The following is a 25,451-nucleotide window of genomic DNA, read 5'->3' on the forward strand; positions in this document are numbered from 1 at the left end:
TTTTTTTCCAATTTGCAAGGCACAGGCGGTATAAATATTTCCAAAACAAATCACTGGTTTTTCTAATATGCGTAAGAGTTGCACTGATGATTTGCTGCGGCAGCCAGCCTGCCAGTCTAGTGTGTAAACCACTACCCCACGACAAGGGACAATGTGATAGGTATATATATTATGTATAATTTGTTTTAAATATGATTCTTGTGTATTTTCAGTTCTTTGGTGAACCTGGCCATACTTTTATGGAGTTTCTGGCCAACAGTGGAGAGTATTGCCTTGCTCAACACGTGCATGCACGTCACGTGTAAAGTGGCGGCCATATTGCTGTGAGGCTTTTTACGGTAGGCAGAATATATTTTTATGTTTCTAAAAATAACCAAATAATAAAGACACATAACAGTAAGAATATAATTATATCAAGCCATATATTTTCCTTTTTTAGATGAATTTTATACTAATTGTAAGAACTGGCTGTAATGCTTTATTTTCCGGCATTTTGTAGTTTTATTTTGTTCATTTCCTCATACGAAATTAAACACTTTTTTTAACATGTGTGTCTGTTTTTCATATTACATGCTGTGATTACGGTATTGTTATTGCACTGATGTAGTCAGATCTGTAAAAAAAATGCTGTGCCTTGTGTGGTGCCTCAATGTTTGTTCCGTTCCGTTTCGTTCCGTTCCGCAAAGTATAAATAGCCGTCAGATCTTTAGTGGATTTTTTCCATATGATATTAATGTACAAAATATATACTTGGTGAATTTATGTTCCTACAATTAGAATAATGAGATTGACAAAAAAGATACAACTTCTGACAAAAAGAAGGTTGACCTGTCTGCACAGTGGTTATCATACTTCCTTCTCACCTAGGCAAACAGGGTTCATGGAACATGGCGCCATTCTACAATAAAAATGTCATGTGTATTCAAGCATTGACAGAGCGTACCATTTTTGACCGCTTTACCATGTAATCATTTGTAGTAACGATCTGATATGCCTACTATGAACGTGGCCCTGAAGGGCCCCCGTTCAATGATGGCAATAACATTCCTACATAAAGCAAATAGATAAAAAGCCTACCTACCCTACCTGTTTTTGAAGAAATCATTTATTTTGGCCAATATTTTGGTATAAATATTTGCTATAACTCTAAATTTTTCATCGACAAAAAAGAACACAACCTTATCTTTTTTCAGGTGCTAATCATTCTTCCTCTTGGATGCGCAACCTTGACTTGGATCCCCCGTGATCGACGTAGCGGCAATTCGAATGGGGTAAAACGGATGCCGAGCGAGCCGATTGTGGTAGAAACGCCCCCATATAGGGTTCAGACGTCTTTCACTTACACACTGATTAAACTTTCCCTTCGGGGACGGGCAAGTGCGTGCGCGGAAGCGAGCGACCAGAATCGTGCAATTAGGCCCGATATTCAAATTCCTTACGCCGATCAAAGTGTTCAATGTAAATTTAGATCTAGTTCAAATTCTGTATTAGAGTTAGCGTCTGACACTCTCACTGTGGCTGATTCATCAACGTTGGATTTGAATGAATTAAGTGACTTGGACACGGGGATTCATTCCTACAGGTTGCCAGTACCGACAGAGATTGAAAAAATTGTGTCAGCAGAGTATTTAGTATATTTTGCCAGTGTGCAGTCTTTTGAATTTAGGAATATACTTTGGTTCTAGATTAGGTATCAACGCGTCTAGGTTTAGTGCACATATTGTTTTATTTATTTATTTGTTTAAAACTTCCTTGCTGTTGGAATATTTTGGGGTTATAGCTCTTGTTTGTATAGTTAATATTCACGATATACAGCACAGTGTCTCTTTTGTTGCTGAATTGTAATATATATATGTATACAAAAACTGTTCCGTTTGCAAGAGAACAAACAGAAGAGTTCTGTGAAGTCACGAAAATCATATGTGCCTGTAACGTTCAAATTTGATAGATCTGAAATTAAACAAAAGTGTTATATTTAAACAAATATCAATTGAATCCGTAAAAAGCAAAAATTCACAACAATATCTTGGATGAAAACAAATAGTGCGTTCCTTTTCGAAGGCAAGCAGCATCAGAAGCAAATTTTCTGTGTCTCGGCATTCTGTGTCCAGGCGTTACGTGTCCTGGCGTTAATCCCCTCTTAGGGTAAAACAGCGGGATACAGACGAGAGGTATTGGGCTTATTTTCGTGGGGTCAATGACAACCGGAGTTATGAAGTCTAGGCGACCAGAACCCGCCGAGATTGAGTACAAGAACATGCGGTTTCTGATCATGGACCGCCCATCTGATGCCAACATTGACCGGTTTATCGAGGTGGGTACAATAATAGTAACATGGACAATTGATTAATCATAAACATGAGATTTATTTCTGCCCTACCATTAATAAAATTAATTGATAGTTCAAATTCTATTACTAATAAGACCATTGGTCTCACTCAAATCTTTATAGTGTGAGGATTGGTTCAATCGAGATCAAGTTAAAGTCCTGTCATTGTTTTATGTACACTATTCATAAAAAAATGTGAGTCCGAAAAGCAGTCTTTGGACTGCCAAACGGGATTACCCGTAACTTAACCGGTTTGGTAAAAAGACACTTTGTGAGTACAGTTGAGCTGCAATCTAGGTGCACTAACCTCTAAATATAGATGTGCTGTTGTTATTATGAAATATATATGCACCCACTATTTATAATTAAAAAAAACTGCATTCTTTATCTTTGTCATAAAAATACAGGTGCACCACGAAATATTTCTCCCTGAATCCTGTCATTTAGAGCTACATTGTACTACTCTGTCTTACACATACAAATACATTAGAGGAAGGTGATTGTTGACCGCAATGGTATGTCAAAGGTCAACTGAGGACCCTGTACTGTTAAGTTCTCTTGTGATGCCTTCAACATATAATGCAATGTTCATCCTAACTTTTTTGAGAGCTGGACTATTAATGTTGAAATCTTACAAGACCTGGCCTAAACTTACCTAGAATAAAGTGTAAAACACATAATACTATACAAAACATACAATGTCATACTTAGATTAACAGTTCTTAAGAAGCAGTTTGAAATTAACCGTTTTTAAGAGGCTGTTTGACATTTTCCTGGCGGCTGCACTTAATGCGATGTAAACAAGCAGGAAAATAGTCAGTTGATATGTAATACTTGGGATCCCAACAGGTTACGATGATATTTAGGTCAACAGAAATCAATTGTTTGTTGGGTTTTCTTCAATGAAAATGTGTTGTAAGGCCAATATAATGAATGTAAAAATTGTTTCTGGTTTCACTGGACCAAAATAATGGGATAGGTCAACTGGGATTTTGGTTTATACATGGGTGAAAGTTTTCCGTATTCATACGGAATTCCGTATTTCCAGTCTTCTCAGGGGTCATTTTTCCAAATCGTGTAAATCCGGTGAGTTTTTCGGGGGGGTGTACCCCATACCCCATCATCAACATCGCGGTCTATTCAAAATCGTAGACAAAACAAAGTTAAATTTACTGGTTTCCCAATTTCATTCTATAAATAGCGTTGCCTGAAGTGTCGACGATATCAGCAGAACATTTCCGAAAATAGTCGTTTCTTTTCGTAAAAAAGCATTGTCATTCCGATGTTCTCCGAAAACCTCGGCAGTTTCCGCGCCAACAAAAACTTGGATGGCGGAAAAAGCCGGTTTTCGCCGAATATTTACGGTCAGTATCCTTTACGACATTTACGACATACTGCAAATTGGAGGCAAAAATAAACATAGAAATAAATCGAAAAACTGCTGTCAAAATTCAACAATGAAGTTCTACCCCCAGGGTATAATACTAAAGAGCTTGAACATCCTGGGAAAAACAAATGTTGAATATTTATGATATTTCTGGCAGCTTTTGTCACAAAAGCTGCCAGAAATATCATAAATATACAACATAGATTTCATTGATTAAAAGTCAGGAAAGGCTTGGAAATGTGTTTTGAAATGCTTAATTCCTGGAGCTTCCGGGGGCCTCTGGCCCCCTCGACCCCTAGTCAGGGCTTCGCCCTGGATCCACCAGGGGCCCTGCGGCCCCCTGGCCCCCAGCTTAATTTTTCAGTATTTTGAAATTTTGCAACTTTCACCCATGTTTATATGAACTGATTTAGACAAATGCGTGTCTGAGTATCATTGTGACATTTTAAAACCATGCGCCATTTGCTCAGGATCAAGGCTAAGTATAAAGCTCTATCTATAAATCAATACATGTAGACATTTTTTTAAAGTCAGAAATCTACCAAATAGACGAAACAAAAGGAGTTGCATTTTTGTCAGATAGCAACTTCAGTCAAATGGAATTTTTTTTATGTTTGATCACCAAATCGGAAACAAGCAATTATTGGTGACACTTTATTTGTGTTTCAGGAGTTGAAGAAATGTGGTGCGAGGGATGTGGTCCGAGTTTGTGAGCATTGTTTGTGACACCTTATTTGTGTTTCAGGAGTTGAAGAAATGTGGTGCCAGGGATGTGGTCCGAGTTTGTGAGCATTATTTGTAACACCTTATTTGTGTTTCAGGAGTTGAAGAAATGTGGTGCCAGGGATGTGGTCCGAGTTTGTGAGCATTATTTGTAACACCGTATTTGTGTTTCAGGAGTTGAAGAAATGTGGTGCCAGGGATGTGGTCTGAGTTTGTGAGCATTATTTGTGACACCTTATTTGTGTTTCAGGAGTTGAAGAAATGTGGTGCCAGGTATGTGGTCCGAGTTTGTGAGCATTATTTGTGTTTCAGGAGTTGAAGATATGTGGTGCCAGGGATGTGGTCTGAGTTTGTGAGCATTATTTGTGTTTCAGGAGTTGAAGAAATGTGGTGCCAGGGATGTGGTCCAAGTTTGTGAGCATTATTTATAACACCTTATTTGTGTTTCAGGAGTTGAAGAAATGTGGTGCCAGGGATGTGGTCCAAGTTTGTGAGCATTATTTATAACACCTTATTTGTGTTTCAGGAGTTGAAGAAATGTGGTGCAAGAGATGTGGTCCGAGTTTGTGAACCAACTTATAAGACTGATAAACTTGACATGGAGGGAATCAGCGTTCTGGTATGCCAAGGCTTTGAGTTGTCTGTCCTTAGATTTTTGGGGGTTCCATATTACTTCTTTTTAAAGGCTGTTTCCACTTGCGAAAAATGTCCATTTTCAGTGCTCCAGCTAGCCCGTTTTTCAATGGCGCAGCGCCCGTGCCCCTTTTCTTACCGCCCTGCCCCCTTTTTGAGTAGTGCCCTTTTCACAAATGCTTTATTAGCGCCAAATATCCCGTTAGTGCCCTTTTTACTATTGAAATCATGATAAAAGATTGACGGCCCTTAATCCGCTGTCATAATTGAGACAAGTTACGTAATACTTATGATAATAGTGTTCCCGCTAGGTGTCACCATGCCCCCATTGATTGCTTAAAATATGCCGTACTGCCCTTTCATCTTCCCATGTGCCTTGACCAAGTCATATGACAGCTAATTGTGTATTTGTGTTGTGAGCAGACGACCTGTGTATTCATAATCGGTCATCTACTAATCCGATAATTAGGAAGAGCCAAATAGGGAAACATCGGCAGGAGGCGTGCCTATTGAATGTCAGCCAATCAGAATATACATGCAGAACTCGTTCAATCAAAATGATGAAAGTTCGTAAAATGCGATAGAAAATACGAAGGGATGGTGAAAAATGTTGTCAAGCACAATTAAATCTTTTAAAATGATTGTTTACTGTATTGTATTGTACAGACGAGACTCGCCATTTTAAACATTGTTGATTTGAAGCAGACGGTCACTGCCGATATGTAAACATATGAAAGGGGGACTGTTCTTTAAAAATGTTTAAGATCATGAACTTTTCCCTGATTTAAATCAAGAACATGAAAAAGTGCAAAAAAACACTTGTTTCAAGTAACTGCTTTGCAGAAATGGAGTATGGGGTTAAGTTATTATGATGCTATCACATTCAGGATTTAAAAATCTAATTCTTTTTAAGAGAATGCTTTCATCTCAATTGTTTTTTCTTCCGCTTTGAAATGATAGCAAAGTTTTTTTTCGGAGTCAGATATTTGAGAGTTCAGCACACAACAATTATAAATCCTACTTTTTCAATTTGGAGTAAGGCACTCTCACAGATTGAACATTTTGACATTTTGACATTTTTTTTTGTCTTGGAATGAGCCAATTTTTGCGAAAACCATAGAAACCAGTTGTATAAGACTGCTGACAAAAAATTAGATAGCAAATTTGTTTATTTAAGCCATAAAACATTAATTTTCTAACAGAAATATGAAAATCTATAATTTGATTTTTTGTAAGCAATCTTATAACATTGGTTCGCAGATATTTAGGCAAAAATTTGCTCTTCCCAAGACAAAAAATAAACAAAAGTTGTAAAAATGGTATATCTGTGAGAGTTTTTTTACGTATACATGATAAGCTTGATTCTGAAAGCAGAACTGAATCGATTAATAACACCATACAAACAGTCACTGTAAGTCTGAGTTCAGACTCAAGACAAAACAAAGTTCCACTTTTATCTGGCCACAGATTGACCTACAGAGCTAGAGGTTGAAGGTTTGAGCCACAATTGGGGCTTGTTCTGATATGGCTGGTTGCTGACCCAGCAGCTTGTTCAATAATGGTTACTGATTGCCTTCTTGATAGCCACTGCGCATAGAAAATGGGAATTGGAAGTAAAGAAGTTCATCAGTGAAAGTTTCTCAACAGTATAATTATCTGGCACTTAGTTTAGGGCAGTGACACACTAGTAAACAAATACACAATTTAAAAATAAATGATTTCTATCATGAAAGTTTACCTGGGCTCTGTGCAAATTGTTCTCTCTTTTTTTAAAAGCATCTGATACTTGACTGAAATGTTGTCTAATATTGTGTTTGTTGTTATGGTCTTTAAAAAATGTTAAAAAGTTTTCATAACTTGACATAATTTTCAGTCATTGTCCTGAAAGATAAGATGTGTTTACAAACAATGTTCTAAAATGCCAATGTGACATTTGGTCCAGATGTTAGAAACACATTACTTAAGTGTTACGGTGTTGACAGATTATTACTTTTATAAATATGATATAATTGTTGTAGTAAAGAATATTTCAATATTAGTGAATACTCAACCAGCTTTCTTTAAGTCTTAATAGAATGCTGAAAGTGCAACATGTTCAGTCATCAAAATTAGACTTTTGGATGGACAAGTCTGAATTCTAATACTATTGCTTGGCATCTATTTTTTGTACAAGCCCTGCCATATAAAATTCAGAATTTTAGCAAGCCCAAAAGACAATTACCCAGTGCATGGCTTGCGGGCTTGTGTCAATTTCGACCACTGCATGTTCTGTACCAGTGATATAATTATTAGTAGAGGAATAGCATGAATTTATCAAGATTATTATTATTTGGATCATAATTTGGCAACATTCTTATTATGCGCAGTAGCTTTTTTCTGCTGGTATAGTTCATTCCTCGGGAAAGTATTTGTCTCTGATTATGAAACATTTAGTAAGACAGTGGCAGACTTTCTGTTATATTATGAAAACAATGTAAACATTGGCTGTGGACCAGACCGACATTCCTGGGCTGCATAATCCCATTGTGTTTTCGGCAGAATGAGGACAGTGACAGTGCTGTAGATTTGTTATCATGAGGTCTCTTTTTTTCCCATTTCTTGGTCATAAGTAGCCCATTTTGTGGGGGTTAAGATTCCAACAACATAGCTGCATAGGACAAAGTTTTAGTAGTTACACTGAATTCAGTATTTTGGAAAAAAGTTCTTGTTAGTAATTTATTTAAAAATGGTATTTCAGTATTGTATCGCCCTATTATCAGTGTTTTTTTAACTTTCACCCATGTATATGTAGCATTGGAAAGAAATGGTAAATAAATATATTTATAGGTTTTCAGGCATCAAAATTAGACTTTGAATGAACAAGCCTGAATTGTTAACTATAGTTTTGGCATGAAAAAAACTCAACAAGCCCTGCTATATTATACCCAGAGTTTGATCATGCCCTGAAAGCATTTTACCAAGTCCAGGCTTGTGGGGGTATGCTAATTTCTACCACTGGGTTATGGTTTGAAAGTCATGAAACTGTAAGTTATGTTTATTCCCAAAAATATCTTTATTTTAACATATAATTTATGCAACCTTTTTTAAAATCAAATTATTATTTTTTGGCAACATATACTGGTTCAAAGGTGATATATTTAGTTTTTATCAATAGGGAAATAACTAAAAATGATGTTATAAGTAGTTCGTAAAGTTGATATTTTCACTCCTTAGTTTACAGTTAATATATCAAATTGAGATATTTTCACTGCTGTAACTTTACTGACAACACTCCGTATTTCATCAAAAAGAATGAAAGAAAGAAATATATCTAAAAGATCTTTCCTGTAATACGTTGTTTTAAAAGGGGAACAATATTGGCTGATACAAAAGCAACAACAACATTATCATGTTTAACAAACATAGAGATGTTTTACAGTATTTCTTGTAAACTTGGCTCAGAATTGTGCTTCTATCATGTAGGTAATTAACGCATGAATTCGGTAATTACGTAATTGATTGTAGCACATAAGGACTACCTGTACTATTTATTATAAGCTACCTGGGATTGGCAAAAAACAATAGTAATAAATAATTGTGTTGTAGTTTATCTGTATGCAAGTGGCCAATCTTGCAAGTGTCTGATATGCTTGCATAGTTTTTAGAAACAAGTGACTGATCAACGGGGGGGGGGGGGGGGGCTGGGACCCCTGGATTGACAGCTCAGCAGCTAACAACATGACCAGCTATCCGCAACCACTTAAAATATGTTGTGTTTATTTTACATGTATTTATATGCAATGTTGGCAACCAGTATACTATTTGTCAGTGGCATTTATTGCATTGTGCTTTCGCCCAATCAACTCCTTGTTGTTGATTATACAGTATGAATTGTGACGCCACTTTTCAACCAGTCGCATCTCCATAAATGAGTATTTTCAATGAGGTTTTTGCATTAATGAAATAAATATCTCTTAGAATGTCTGTCATTGCAATTAGTGGTTTGGAGGAATAGGCCAGTATTCTTACACTAGTGCACCAGGCATCAACATTTCTTTTAAGCAAGCCCTGCTGTATAAGATCAAGCCCAGGAAAAGTTTTACCATTTCAGGGCTTGCGCAAATTTCAACCACTTAAATGTAATTATTTTAATTACAAGTAAAGAATTTTCTGTTAAGATATAGGTTACATTATCATACAGCCTCACGGACATTAGGGCAACAATTTCATGGGTAGTATTACTAAGATAAAAATCTGCTCTAGTACACTGAGTATTGGTTGATAATATCATGATAGCCTTATAAATTAAAAAAAGCCAAACAAAACAAGAGCTTCGTATTCCTTTGCCACACAAAGTGAAGATATTTAAAACATGCAAAGCATTTCTATGGGTTGAGGCAAAATGATTTTAAGTGATAGCAATGAGGAAGCAGATTATGAGATAGCACCCTTTTAGGGTAAATCTATGTCAGATTTTCAATGAGAGAATTGCTACCATTGGTCCAATCATTTTAATTTCAGTGAGATTTTTAATAAAAAATGGATGACGTTTTCTGACCTGAGATTCTGTGGTATTTTCAGGACACTTCAGTTATTTTAAACTCATATTGAATGTAGATTGAAACATGTGCCTGTATGATATCAATGAAAAAAATCAATAAGGCACAGGCTGACCATTTAGTCGACAGTAACACCATAATGCAATAAACAATAAGAGAGGGCTGTATTCAGCGATAAGTCTGTTAATTATAAAGGCGAAAAGGCACAAAATACACAAATTTAAGCAATCGCTAGAATATCTTTTTATGTATATTCAATGTAATTTAGACAATTTTTATGCAAGAAATAGCTTAAATCGCGTGCTAAAATTATCCCTGCCTTTTCGCTCTCTCCACTTGATTTATATACCCGCTTACACAACTGTCTGTCCTGGTCACATTAGGACATACCATATTTGTCCAGGCCTTTCTGTGTATGTTTGTAAAAACTTAAGCACTGATAGTTATTCCAGATTTGTCAGTGATATTAGTGGTGTGTAACCAAAAAGTTGTACAAAATGGTTCAGAAAGATGATTGATGAATAGTTAAAGTCTTAGTTCAATCCATGAAAGACTAACACAATAGATCTAAAACTGCCTTTTTTATGTTTTCACACATTAACAGGACTGGCAGTTTGAGAATTCTAATCCACCGACTAGCAAAATTGTGGAAGAATATAGTTCTGCCTGCTCACATCCTGGTTACTTTGTACTTAAGTCTAACCCTTTAATGTGTCACTATAAATATACATATAATTGTACAGTATCTAATTCTTTTTTTACTCCGTTTCCAGGACTGGCAGTTTGACGATGGCAACCCTCCGCCTAGCAAGATTGTTGATGAGTGGTTCAACCTTTTGAAGACGCGGTTCAAGGAAGACCCAGGTTGCTGCGTCGCGGTTCACTGTGTGGCGGGGCTAGGGCGTGCTCCGGTGTTAGTTGCTCTCGCGCTCATGGAGTGCGGCCTCAAGTATGAGGATGCAGTGGAACTCATTAGAACGTGAGATATCACCTTATTCTGGTTGTAACTCAAAATAACTGAGCTAGGAAAATAACACAATGATGCTGTTGTTAAAATTGAGACCTTGAACAGGCCTGTCAATACTAAATATCGTGGGGGTTGTCTACTCTTTCGGCTGAAATTTGTACCCATCCCCGTCCTGAAAAAGTATATTTTTCCCTTGCCCAGGTAAATGAATCCCTTTAAATGAAAAAATAAAGAGTGTTTTTTTTCGGAGGAGGAGCATTGACCCCTAAACATTCAGCAATTGAAGCAATATAGTGCCATTCATGAATTTGTCCATAGGTTTGTTTAATAAATGGTTTGAAACCAAGTTGAACATTTAATATATGAATCATGTTCAAGTATTATTCCTCTATTTGGTAGAGTTAAGCTATTTTTCTCTTATCGAAGGGCCCCGCCACAATTCCCTTAACAATGGAAAAATAACACTGTTGTACCATGTTGGTGAATGTTTTCGTTTTTTTCGTTTATACATTGACTCAATATTTACTGAACGCTGGTACAAAAAAGTTCAGCCGCTTAAACCTAAAGGAGCACTCCTTTTTATTTTCAATAACTGGGATTGTGTGTGAAGTAAAAATAATTGTAAGACTATGACCCACAAGCATGAATATTTCAACATAAAAAAAATCAGATAATTTTATAAGTCTGGGGCCATTTTCATTGAGGAATCTTAATCATTTCATCAACTGTATTAAATCTGTATAAATGTCACAAATGTCAAAAACATGATTTATTTAAAATTTCTCATCTTTATGTTCATTTTTGATACTGGCCTATGTTAAATTTGCACACATTTGTAGCCAAAAAAAAGAAAATATGACTAAGATAACTCTTATTTATGACAAAAATCTACTTTGGCTTTAATATTCTGGCTTGTGCTTATTTCTATCACTGATGCAGGTTTAACTGATCAGTTGACATTTTGTGGCTTGTGAATGATCAATCTTATATTATGTTGACCATTAATGGAATTATGTTTTGTAAATATTACATCTATAGATTCTATAGCATTCATGTGGCTGCATTATCAGGGACGTGATTTGTGCGTAAATTTCCATGGACCAAAAAAAGCAAAATAATATGGTTGTTAACTTTTATTATAAGCAACAAAACTTTTTTTTCAAATATTAAACCTTAAAAGGGCTTCTAGAAAGGCAGTGTTACGTCTGTGTCTGTGGGCAAAGCCCTCCTTCACTTCCACTGGGCCAGGTTAATCGCATCCCTGATTAACTGAATGGGGTTTACCCACAACCATCATGTAACAACTTCAATGATTGTTTTGGCAACTGTTCAATGACACAGTATTCCACTTTCCTCTTGTTTGGCAATGGTTATAAAAACAAAAACTGTTTCCAAATCAGTTCAGACCATATAAAAGTTATACTTGGTAGGCGAGACATAAAACGAAACTAGCTATTATGTGTTAAAAAAACACTGGGAAATAGTCTGCAGTGTTTCCTCGGGTAAAAGAAAACAGAACACACATTCCATTGTTCGTGTCAGATCCTGGAAAATTAAGAAATCAATTTACTGTGACCTTCAACCACTATAATGGATAACTGATTCTTTTATCTATAGTTACTCATCAAAATAACCTATGTTTCCCTTACATAAACATATGTCATTTCAGATTCTGATGTCATTAAAACTGACATGTATATATAATCCAAGAGCTTGACTCTTTAATTCTAATTAATGACTATATTTTTCTTCATATGCCTCTTAGCAACCTTAAAAAATGCCAGAAGTCAGTTGTTTTATATCTATGTTTTAAACATAGTTTTATGTCCATTTTGTTGAAATTATATGTTACAAATGATATGCATATGTTACAAATGATCATCCTCATCTTTCTAGAAAGAGACGTGGTGCTATCAACGCCAAGCAGCTGTCCTTCCTGGAACACTACAAGCCAAGGTCACGCCTCAAGGTCAAGGGCAATGGACACAAGCAGTGCTCTGTCATGTAATTGGCTCATCATCATCACATGACAAACAGACCCCATTTTGATTGGTCCATTGCTGTGTGACTAATAGGTCACATGATATGTCTGCAACATATGGAATGTATTTCATGCTGTCAAAATATGATACCATTATTCCCACTATGTCAATAAAGGTTGAGTTTTAATTGAACAAAGAAAAGAAAAGATTGTTAGTTTTTCCTAATATACATTTTAAACAATACAGTGTATAATATTATGTGATGGTGTCATAAATTTACTTCCTTTGAATTTGTAATGAGTATTGAAGTGTTTGTTTATTATCTTCAGGGATGTAATTATACCATGAGGCAAAAAAAATGAACATATGTTTGTCAAATGTTTGTAATGAGTACAAGATTTTAGCAAATACTTACAAATCTATGTACATAACTATTAAGTGTACTAGAACATTAATAATAGGACAGAAAACTGTCACAACTTCTGCAGATTGTTATGTGACTTATTTGTCATTGAGTGATGTACTTTTGGCTTGGCGTTAATTATTCTCTACCTGTACCTCATTAAACACGTTTTAAACCAGAATTGAGATGCATTGATTGTTTTCCAAGTATGGCACGTATTAACACATAAGGTTTTCCATTGGCTGGATGATCAAAAGTAGTGAGAATCCATTTTTCACCCTTTACACAATATGCAAAGCTGTGAAAATAAAAGATTAAAGAGCTGTGTTGGCTATGCATTTGATACATTTAACAAATAACTTCAGTCACACTGAAAAAAGTTAAGAATGGTAGTAGAGCTTTTCAAATTAAAGAACAGAAAATTCATTTTAAACAATTTTTCATATTTTTTTTATATGACATTGCATAGGGGAAACCTACGGAAACAGCAACGGCATTAAATTCTGTACTGGCTTTTTATTCACCGCTGAAACCTTATTCTTGAATGTGTGCTTTCTTGTGCTAGAATATCTATATTTGTATTCAGACTTACAACACATTATTTTGATATGATGGCTGTTTTTCTCAAGTTTGTAATTGTCCATAAATTGTCCATAAATTGTTTCATTTCAGTTGGTGTAGGAATGACTTGACGGTCAAACCTATCTAAAATCTGCACTCTTCCATTATAATATGTGGTCTATGAAATACTGGTAGTACAATGTAAGAATAATTCATTGACTGTTTTCCTTGTGGTATTTTTATCAGGGGTTCTTAAAAGTTCAAGAGTAATAATGAAATTAGGATTAAGAGCTTTCGATTTCAGTTGTAAAGATAAACTTGTGATCAGATATATGTATCAAAAACAGTTACGAGTACGCAATTTCCTTAAAACGACGCAATTGACTTTGGGGAAAAAATCACAAGGTGTCTAAGCCCCTATACCCATGCTTGGGGCATGAATCCCTTATACTCGAACATATACCCAGCTATTTAATGATCAACTATTTGCTGTTGTTAGAGCCCCTGTTGTATTGATCATAATATTATGCATTTGCACTATTTTGTATGAACATACTCATTCTGACATGGTACATTGTTTGAATGTTTATGCTTGACAGAATTTATTCACTGGTTTTCAAGAGTTGATTTAAAAAAAAACTTACAATACATTTTAATCACTTGTGATTCTATCAGTTAATAGTAAAAATATGAATTTCATCACAAGCCAATCACCTTTAATAGTGGAAACTTAGGTCAGTTTTTTAGAGTTTAAAAACCTGGTATGGCCCTTGCAATCACTCTTGATAATTACCTGCTTTGTATAACAATCCAAGTCCACGTGCATTCCTTTGTCCAATTTTACCATGTGACCAGTAAATCTCTCCATTGGTTTGACAGTTATGAATATGTATATCATGGTGGTTAGGTATCATGTGACCAGTAAATCTCTCCATTGGTGAACAAGTTATAAATATTAAAGTGGCATTATAGGGAAGCTTCAAGCAGATTGTTTTTTCATATATTTTTTTTTCTTTTATAGGAAAGTCATGAGAAAATTAATAACTGGTTTACTAATATGAGGATTAAATTGAAATTTGTTTCATCTTTGATGAATGAAATACAATAAACTCATTTTGATTTTATAAAGAATTAGTTAAAATTGAGTTCAATAAGCTTTCAACTTTTGACTTCACTTTTCATTCTCAGCAAATCGTTATTTGTGTGTTTTTATCCAAATTAAATAGTGGATAATATGAGTGTTGAAAATTGGTGCAATGTAACCTCATAGCCTCCACCCCCGATAATACTGCCTCTAGATTCCTTTAAAAACCCAAAATGGTATAATGAAAGTGTCGAGTAAGAACCTCTTATTGATGATCTTGATTTGAAGACATAACCTTAGGTATTATTTGTTGGTTTATATTTATATGTGTACAAAATTTTACTGTAGATAATACTTTAGCAGTGTTCTCAATAAGAATCGGACCCAAAAATGGACAGTTCGAATTGCAATTTGGTGATTCATATTTGGAATTTTATGTAGAATGAGTAGTAGCCTGTCAGTAACTGTTACTTTACTATTTGAGACAGTTCAACAAAAACTTCTTGAGCACCTTGCTTTAGGATCGAAAATACACATAACTGTGTAAAATAGCGAGAGAAATTGTGTTAAAACATGTATGTTTAGTGCTGCAGTGATAGAAACCAAAACATTATTATTCATAGGCCTTTAATACAATCTGTAATACACAGCCAATACTGTTTATCATATTATGAGGGGAACATCTGGTACTATCTATTGTAAATTTCATTACATGGGTTTTTATATACATGTATTATGAATGAATTGACTTTTATGTATAGATAAATTATTGTCCACCATTCTCTACATCATAATATGTAATGTTACTATTGACATATTTTTCGTCTATGAAGTATGTAGTATAAGCAATTGTATATTTATAACAAACATAAGTCATATAGAATCTTGTGAACACTTATGTTATTACAATGAATTATGTTCTGTATTTGTTGCCTATGTATATCTAGCAAATGAGATTTTGATCATTTTAAGGGAATTAATTGCTTACATTGTCCTTACTGAAGTAAAAAGGCTAACCCTAATGCCTAGAATGTACCATTACATAAAATGCATTCTCAATGTTGGATAAAACGTAATTTGCGAAAATAATGATAATTTACAATGCCATCTTATAATACATCCCTGGCAATTGGTACCTTATGAAATTACCCGATACCCAATTTTGTGAACCTTGTAGGTCTAAGGACACCCAGCTGAAAATTCCTGCGAAAAGTCCTTAATAATAAATACATCATTTGACAAACTTTTTACAAAGGGACATAACTGGTACAGACAACCTACATGTGCCACTTTAATGCTTACTTATCTTGCCATGCGTACCGTTAACTACAGAATTGTATCTTTGAAATGATGAACCATGCATTTCATCATTTCTATTGTTGAAAAAAAGATGTACATATTTACGCATTATATATCATAAGATGTAAGATCTATATCGTTTGGTAACTGTTCACCATCCTTATCATATTTTTACCTATAGTAAATGATTTAATTTACAAAATGTAACTCCTTTTTGAAGTGCCACATTTTGCTCGGAACAGACAGGTTCAATGAAATTTGCGTCTCAAGTTGAGAGTGTTTTACATTCTTAGCTTAATTAAGCATTCATGTTTGAATTGACAAATTACTCATTGTTTATGTGTGCACATCTGTTTCACTATACTGTTTGACTCAATGAAATATCACATATTTATTATTATGAAATATTGATTAAAAGCTGTCAAGCGGAATAATGAATGAATTTTAACTTTATTTCGCCATATTCAGATTTGAAATATTGAACAACTTGCATGTTACTGTGTTAATATTTTTAAACTTTAGTACGTACAGTGAACTAGTTGAGTACTTAGATACCAGCAGCCAATTGTATAAAGCTTGGATAAGTTATCCACTGGTTATCTTTTGCTATGATCTGATTGGTCAATAGTAATTGCATAAAAATTGGGCAACCAATAAACATTGAGGTTCACTTCGACCAGCAAAAGAATTAACCAGTTTTTATACAATTGACTGGTGTTAATGTTTTAACAATGTTTCGGATATGATGACAAGTAACGAGGTCCTCTATCGTTTTAACAGTTATTTTCATACTATATTTGCTTTTCTCATGTTGGATTTGTATCAGTACTTAACAATGTGAAATATTGTAAATACACCAGTTTTTCCCCCTTTGTTTATTATTTTCCAAAATACAGCTATATAAAATATCGTTTGTATGCCAGGTCTTAAGTGTTAATGAAATACTATCATCAATGAGAGTACTGTCTTAGATTATGTTCAATTATTTATATCACTGAATTATTTTGTTATACCAATTAATTATATCAATTAATTATATCAATTAATCAACTAAGTATATCAATTCATTATAGCAATTAAGGGAGATAATAATTTTGGATAATCAATATTTGTCTCTTAAATTTAGTATTTGAAATCTCTTTATAAACTGTACAAAGAGCTTTTTATCACATGTCTTTTTTTGTTATTTCCAACTACAACAAAGCACAAATATGGTCTGTGAAATAAAGCTTACGAACCATGGATGTTCACCAGTGTGATGCGAACTCAATCTGACCACCAAAAGGCATGATCATGCTTCTTAATAAATATTGTCTTGTCCAGTGTTTTTTCCGAAATAACTTCCCCTTCTTCAAGCATTTAGTCGAAAACAAGACAGTGCTCTCTTGTCAAAACCAGATTTCCATGTCTTGCAATTTTCATATGCATTATAACAGGAAACTTGCATTCAACAAAATAAGGTTACTTTTAATATGCATTGGATTTGACTTTATTTTCATGGACACAGAACAAAACTTTTGACAGAGTTGTAAACATTTTATAGGATGCAATATTTTATGGGGTGTTAATACAAATTTTAAGACCAAAATTCAATTTAGCCGTAAATGTTTTAAGTTTTAATTAAACCGAAAGCTCCCAACTTAAGTTGGCTTGGACGTTTGCCTCAGATCTGTTGCTAGAGTTACATGTACTTGTTAGGCTACATTGTGATTATGGCAAAAAATAGATTTCATACTTTGGTATAAAGCTTGAAAACTATTTTCCTGCGAATGCACTCGAAACAGCTACATAAACAGGTTTTTGCAGCGTTATCATAGTGGAAATAATCACTATCTCAAGGGCAAACGTTACTCCATATAAAAAAGAACAGTGTTGCAATAAGCTTGCTCAACGGTTCTGTTCTGTGTCCCTACTTTACTGTTTGTGCTTTTTGTTTTGTTTTAGCCTTAGTGTGAATAACAGTTGGTTAAAATGGTAGCATTTCTCTGTATATACTAGGACGAGGCAATAAAGTTATAAATTATGTGTAAATCTCGTGTTCTAATTCAATTTCTGCCCTTATGCATAATCATTTTGGGCTACCTTCTGATAACTTTTTTGGCCGTTGACACAACTGCCCAGAAAAGTTGTATGTAAGAATAAACTTGCAAGCCAGGCAATTTCAAGTTTGAACTGATTCTTATTGCCTGACTTTAGTTCTCTAAATACTTTTTGAAAAGATAATCGAAGGACTCAACAACCAAATCTGGTACTCGCTGTCATCCCTACCATTTATAAATGCTTCGGAAGCACAAATTGGTATGAAAACAGCAGTTCCTTTCTGTCACTGCTAATTGGTAGAAATGGTAGGTGCACTAATGCGCACACCCACAACACAAGCTGAAATAATGACGAAATGGTGTCTAAGGACAAGGAATTAATTACTTGGAGGACGAGGTATATGTGGTTACTTAACAGCAATAACACAGACTTAACAGTTGTTCATGATATCTTGAAATCCTTAAAACTGGAAGTACAAATACACCCACAAGACGTTTCACCACTGTACCGGTATAATAATTTTAAACAATGCTTCTGTATACACAGGGTGAGGAATCACGTGACTTCAACGGGGTTCTCACATGTGTCACCACGGTTAAAATACGATGTAAACAAGCAAGAAAGTGCCAGTTATTTCTAAATAACCTTTATGAGAGAAAAGATGGGAAAATATTTCTAAGCCTATAAAAGACTATGCTATTTTCTGCTTCTACAAGTGTTAAATATTTTAGATTTACTTGTATTTTGTATTTTAACTATGGAATCCTTGGCCAAAATTTCGAATCAACAGGATTTTATAGAACAATGCAACGCTGTGTGCGCCGTTGATTTTTTGTTATGTATACAATTCTTAGTAATTAGTAATGTTTAAGAACTCAAACATGTGTTAAAATATTGATTTTACTCATTTCATTCATTAAACGAATTGTTTGTAAAATTTATTTTAGTTCTTTTATGAATATCGATATTTCAAGAGAGGCTGTTGTTAACGTGAATTTTATATTTGCTGTTGTTAACATGAATTCTTCTCATAACATGCTTAATTGATTTAATAAGTAGTTTGAACTACTTTTTAGCTCACCTGTCACATAGTGACAAGGTGAGCTTTTGTGATCACAATTTGTCCGGCGTCCGTCCGTCCGTAAACTTTTACTTTAAACGACATCTCCTCATAAACCGCTTAGCCAATTTCATCCAAACTTCACAGGAATGTTCCTTGGGTGGTCCCCTTTGAAAATTGTTCAAAGAATTGAAATCCATGCAGAACTCTGGTTGCCATGGCAATGGAAAGGAAAAACTTTAAAAATCTTCTTCTCCCAAACCACAAGGCTTAGGCCGTTGATATATGGTAGGAAGGATCACCAAATGATCCTCTACCAAGATTGTTCCAATTATGGCCCTTGGGTCAAAATTGGCCCCGCCCCGGGGGGTCATGGGTTTTCTCTAAAAAAACTTAAAAAATCTTCTCCTCTGAACTATTATGGCCTAGAGCTTAGATATTTGTCATGATTCATCGTCTAGTGGACCTCTACAAAGTTTGTTCAAATTATGGCCCTGGGGTCAAAATTGGCCCCGCCCCGGGGGGTCATGGGTATGCTCTATATGTTTATAGTTAAAACTTCAAAAATCTTCTCTTCTGAACTTACTTGAACTAGAGCTTAGATATTTGGCATGATTCATCGTCAAGTGGACCTCTACAAAGATTGTTCAAATTATGGCCTTGTGGTCAAAATTGGCCCCGCCCCGGGGGGTCATGGGTTTTCTCTATATGTTTGTAGTGAAAACTTCAAAAATCTTCTTCTTTGAACTTACTTGGACTAGAGCTTAGATATTTGGCATGATTCATCGTCTAGTGGACCTCTACAAAGATTGTTCAAATTATGGCCTTGGGGTCAAAATTGGCCCTGCCCCGGGGGGTCATGGGTATACTTGATATGTTTATAGTTAAAACTTCAGAAATCTTCTCCTCTTAACATACTTGGACTAGAGCTTATATATTTGGCATGATTCATCGTCTATTGGACCTCTACAAAGTTTGTTCAAATTATGGCCCTGGGGTCAAAATTGGCCCCGCCCCTGGGTGGTCATGGGTTTTCTCTATATGTTTATATTAAAAAAAATCAAAAATCTCCTCTGAACTTACGTTGCTTAGAGCTTAGATATTTGGCTTGATTCATCGTCTAGTGGACCTCTACAAAGATTGTTCAAATTATGGCCTTGGGGTCAAAATTGGCCCCGCCCCGGGGGGTTAGGGTATTCTCTATATGTTTATATTTAAAACTTCAAAAATCTTCTCCTCTGAACTTACTTGGACTAGAGCTTAGATATTTGGCATGATTCATCGTCTAGTGGACCTCTACAAAGATTGTTCAAAATATGGCCCTTGGGGTCAAAATTGGCCCCGCCCCCTTGGGGGGTCATTGGTTTTCTCTGTATGTTTATAGTAAAAACTTCAAAAATCTTCTCCTCTGAACTTACTTGGACTAGAGCTTAGATATTTGGCATGATTCATCGTCTAGTGGACCTCTACAAAGTTTGTTCAAATAATGGCCCTGGGGTCAAATTGGCCCCGCCCCGGGGGGTCATGTGTATGCTCTAAATGTTTATAGTTAAAACTTCAAAAATCTTCTCCTCTGAACTTACTTGGACTAGAGCTTAGATATTTGGCATGATTCATCGTCTAGTGGACCTTTACAAAGATTGTTCAAATTATGGCCTTGGGGTCAAAATTGGCCCCGCCCCGGGGGGGTCATGGGTTTTCTCTATATGTTTGTAGTGAAAACTTCAAGAATCTTCTCCTTTGAACTTACTTGGACTAGAGCTTAGATATTTGGCATGATTCATCGTCTAGTGGACCTCTACACAGATTGTTCAAATTATGGCCTTGGGGTCAAAATTGGCCCTGCCCCGGGGGTCATGGGTATACTTGATATATGTTTATAGTTAAAACTTCAAAAAATTTTCTCCTCTTAACTTATTTGGACTAGAGCTTAGATATTTGGCATGATTCATCGTCTAGTGGACCTCTACAAAGATTGTTCAAATTATGGCCTTGGGGTCACAATTGCCCCCTTGGGGGGTTAGGGTATTCTCTATATCTTTATATTGAAAACTTCAAAAATCTTCTCCTTTGAACTTACTTGGGCTAGAGCTTAGATATTTGGCATGATTCATCGTCAAGTGGACCTCTACAAAGATTGTTCAAATTATGGCCTTGGGGTCAAAATTGGCCCCGCCCCGGGGGGTCATGGGTTTTCTCTAAAAAACTTAACAAATCTTCTCCTCTGAACTTACTTGGCCTAGAGCTTAGATATTTGTCATGATTCATCGTCTAGTGGACCTCTACAAAGTTTGTTCAAATTATGGCCCTGGGGTCAAAATTGGCCCTGCCCCGGGGGGTCATGTGTATGCTCTATATGTTTATAGTTAAAACTTCAGAAATCTTCTCCTCTTAACTTACTTGGACTAGTGCTTAGATATTTGGCATGATTCATCGTCTAGTGGACCTCTACAAAGATTGTTCAAATTATGGCCCTGGGGTCAAAATTGGCCCCGCCCCGGGGGTCATGTGTATGCTCTAAATGTTTATAGTTAAAACTTCAAAAATCTTATCCTCTGAACTTACTTGGACTAGAGCTTAGATATTTGGCATGATTCATCGTCTAGTGGACCTTTACAAAGATTGTTCAAATTATGGCCTTGGGGTCAAAATTGGCCCCGCCCCGGGGGGTCATGGGTTTTCTCTATATGTTTGTAGTGAAAACTTCAAGAATCTTCTCCTTTGAACTTACTTGGACTAGAGCTTAGATATTTGGCATGATTCATCGTCTAGTGGACCTCTACACAGATTGTTCAAATTATGGCCTTGGGGTCAAAATTGGCTCCGCCCCGGGGGTCATGGGTATACTTGATATGTTTATAGTTAAAACTTCAAAAATCTTCTCTTCTTAACTTACTTGAACTAGAGCTTAGATATTTGGCATGATTCATCGTCTAGTGGACCTCTACAAAGATTGTTCAAATTATGGCCTTGGGGTCAAAATTGGCCCCTCCCCGGGGGTTAGGGTATTCTCTATATGTTTATATTGAAAACTTCAAGAATCTTCTCCTTTGAACTTACTTGGACTAGAGCTTAGATATTTGTCATGATTCATCGTCTAGTGGACCTCTACAAAGTTTGTTCAAATTATGGCCCTGGGGTCAAAATTGGCCCCGCCCCGGGGGGTCATGTGTATGCTCTATATGTTTATAGTTAAAACTTCAGAAATCTTCTCCTCTTAACTTACTTGGACTAGTGCTTAGATATTTGGCATGATTCATCGTCTAGTGGACCTCTACAAAGATTGTTCAAATTATGGCCCTGGGGTCATAATTGGCCCCGCCCCTGGGTGGTCATGGGTTTTCTCTATACGTTTATATTAAAAAAAATCAAAAATCTCCTCTGAACTTACGTTGCTTAGAGCTTAGATATTTGGCTTGATTCATCGTCTAGTGGACCTCTACAAAGATTGTTCAAATTATGGCCTTGGGGTCAAAATTGGCCTCGCCCCGGGGGTTAGGGTATTCTCTATATGTTTATAGTTAAAACTTCAAAAATCTTCTCCTCTGAACTTACTTGGACTAGAGCTTAGATATTTGGCATGATTCATTGTCTAGTGGACCTCTACAAAGATTGTTCAAATTATGGCCTTGGGGTCAAAATTGGCCCCGCCCCCTTGGGGGGTCATGGGTTTTCTCTATATGTTTATAGTGAAAACTTCAAAAATCTTCTCCTCTGAACTTACGTGGCTTAGAGAATAGGCCAAATATGGTGCAGACATTGGTGAGATATAAGGAATAAGTTTACGTTTAATCAGATCCATCCGGTGATAATTTTATATTCATACTGCATCACCTACCTAACAAAAGTCAAATTAATGCACGGGTACCCAGCATTACCATGCTATGACATTAAATTCGAATCAGATTATGCAATTTGTATCATTGTTTATTAATATATACTAGTAGTATATTGTTTTAGACTGAACGCGTATTATTTCCTCCGTTACAATTGGTCTTTATTAACACATGTTTGTCTATGTTACTTCCTTTTGTATTATGTGGATTCGTTCCAATTGTATAACATAACTTTGAGCATACTATACGTAAAACCGACATTTGTTATTTTTTATGCACTAATAAAAACCCCGGAACCAACTTCTGTTCCATTGTTTACTTGACCCGATTATGGTTAATTGAAGCCTAAATTTATCCGTTTTTTTTTTGTTTACAAAAAAATAATTTCATGGCTAAGTATTCGTGGTTCTATGTAACCCGTCTTTGTATTCACGTTGCCATGCCTTTTTATCAGTGTAATTTACTCGTTACAGGAGCAATACCATTTTTTGCACTCAGCTGTGGTGTATTCATTGACATTCGACTGCCAACAAATCAAAAGAGAGAACTTCAATCAGTATATGAACGACCACTCTACTCAAGAACTTAATAGTCAGTTCAATGTAGGTTGCTTTCACAATTGCTCTGTTGAACACTTGTTACGACATCCGCCTCGCACCATAAGGTGATCCAATATTAGGGCTGCGCAGTAATCACCATATTCTCATGGCCTCCCATGACGAACAATACTATAGAAACGAAACGGACTACACTGCAATACAGCTTCAGTGTAGACAATAGTTGTCAATATTTCAAATGCTAAATTTGACGTAAAACGAATGAATGTTTACACAAGAGTGTTTACGTTCTGAAAGTACTGTATACTTGTGTATTATCATATCAAGTATTTACGAAATATAATGCTAAACAGTACAAACATTCTGAGAATACCATATACAAGTTTATTTATCGTATGAAGTATTTACCTAATATTACAGATAGATAGTAGAGACATTCTGAGAGTACCGTATACATGAGCACTTATCGTAACAAGAATGCACAAAATATTTAAAGATATAGTACTGCTATTCTGAGGGTACTGTTTACATGTGAGTTATCGTAACAAGTATGTACAACATACTTAAACTGAATTGTACAGATATTCTCAGAGCACCGTATACAGGTGTATTAATCGTTTCAAGTATGTACTTGATATTAGCTAAACAGTGCAGACATTCTTAAAGTATCGTATACAGGTTTGTTAATCGAAAGTATGTACCAAATATTACAAATATAAAGTATAGACATTCTGAGAGTACCGTGTACCGATGTATTTGTCGTAGCAAGTATGTACAAAATATTAAAACTAATAAATACATATATTCACAGAGTACCGTATACAGTTGTATTAATCGTTTGAAGTATGTACTAAAAATTACAGATAAAAAGTACAAACATTCTGAGAATACTGTATTCAGGTGAGTTTATCGTAACAAGTTCGTACAAAATATTAAAACGAAATAGTACAGATATTCACAGAATACCGTATACAGTTGTATTTTTTGTATCAAGTATGTACTAAAGATTACAGATAAATAGTACAAACATTCTGAGAGTACCGAATACAAGTGTATTTATCGTGACAACTACGTACAAAATGAAAAAGCTTAATAGTACAGACATTCTTTGAGTACCGTATGCAGGTGTATTTGTCGTATCAAGTATGTACACAATGTTAGATGTAAGAGTACAGACTCTCTGATTACCGTATGAGGGGTTTTGTTATCAAATATTTAACGAATAAATACTTTATTTGCATTTGAAACAATGAATAGATACAACCGCACATTTGAAGTATGTAAATACATACTTGTAGGCTGTACAATGCAGTTGTTACCAGTTTTATAATATAAAGTGCGCCTCAGAAAAATAATTACTTCGAAAAGGTAAATAGATAAAACCGCACAATTTGAATATGTAAACAGATACATTTAGTCTGTACAATGAGGTTGTCTTACAGTTTGATAATATAAAGCGCCTGAGTCAGAATAATTAGGTCCATTGCAAGTAAATTACTTTTTCAAAGAAAAAGTCGAAATAACGTCACAGTCCTGGAGTCCTCATCAGTGGCGGTGGTGGCATTATCATCTTCGTACTGCAGTAGTTTTAAACTTTTAACCTAGATAATAACTAATAAAACCCTTGTATAACATGATAAAAGTGACAAAATACACATGTGTAACATGGCCAATTATTCTAGTGTCAATCATTGTCAAGCTATGCCATTGATAATAAACTTTAACTGTGCCATACCCACTACATACTTTGATAGTTACATGAAACTGTGCGTAGCTGTTACCAGTGTCAACACACAGACGTGTACTAAGGTCCATAGTTATTGCTTCAATATTTGTAGCTAATGTGGCTAAATATGGCGATACAAAAACTCGTTCGTCCCGCTAGGCTCTTGTTTAGTTAAAGATTTCCGTTATTTTAGAGATTGCAGCAAACGATTGGAAAACGATGTAAAGACGAAACCGATGCAGTTGAGCGAAATAAGCAGCGCTTGACCAAAAACAGAGCTAACACCGATATACCAGGTAGACTTTGCTAATCACGGGGATTTCTAT

The 25,451-nt window shown here is 35.4% G+C and overlaps 1 protein-coding gene across 2 annotated transcripts; it reads left to right on the plus strand.

Moving 5' to 3' along the window:
• The first annotated feature begins 1,193 nt into the window (after nucleotides 1-1,193).
• On the plus strand, nucleotides 1,194-17,931 carry LOC128205075 (protein tyrosine phosphatase type IVA 2-like). Of its 2 annotated transcripts, XM_052906491.1 has the most exons (5): nucleotides 1,194-2,314; nucleotides 4,690-4,712; nucleotides 4,989-5,058; nucleotides 10,384-10,589; nucleotides 12,474-17,931. In XM_052906491.1, the coding sequence occupies exons 1-5, from the start codon at nucleotides 2,198-2,200 to the stop codon at nucleotides 12,583-12,585; spliced, it is 528 nt and encodes a 175-aa protein (XP_052762451.1). In that variant the 5' UTR covers nucleotides 1,194-2,197; the 3' UTR covers nucleotides 12,586-17,931. The 2 variants fall into 2 exon arrangements, with proteins under 2 accessions (XP_052762451.1, XP_052762450.1); XM_052906490.1 differs by lacking the exon at nucleotides 4,690-4,712 and having other exon boundaries at nucleotides 4,966-5,058.
• Nucleotides 17,932-25,451: the final 7,520 nt, after the last annotated feature.

The sequence above is a fragment of the Mya arenaria genome, chromosome 10 (assembly GCF_026914265.1).
Source record: "Mya arenaria isolate MELC-2E11 chromosome 10, ASM2691426v1".
Lineage (NCBI taxonomy): Eukaryota > Metazoa > Mollusca > Bivalvia > Myida > Myidae > Mya > Mya arenaria.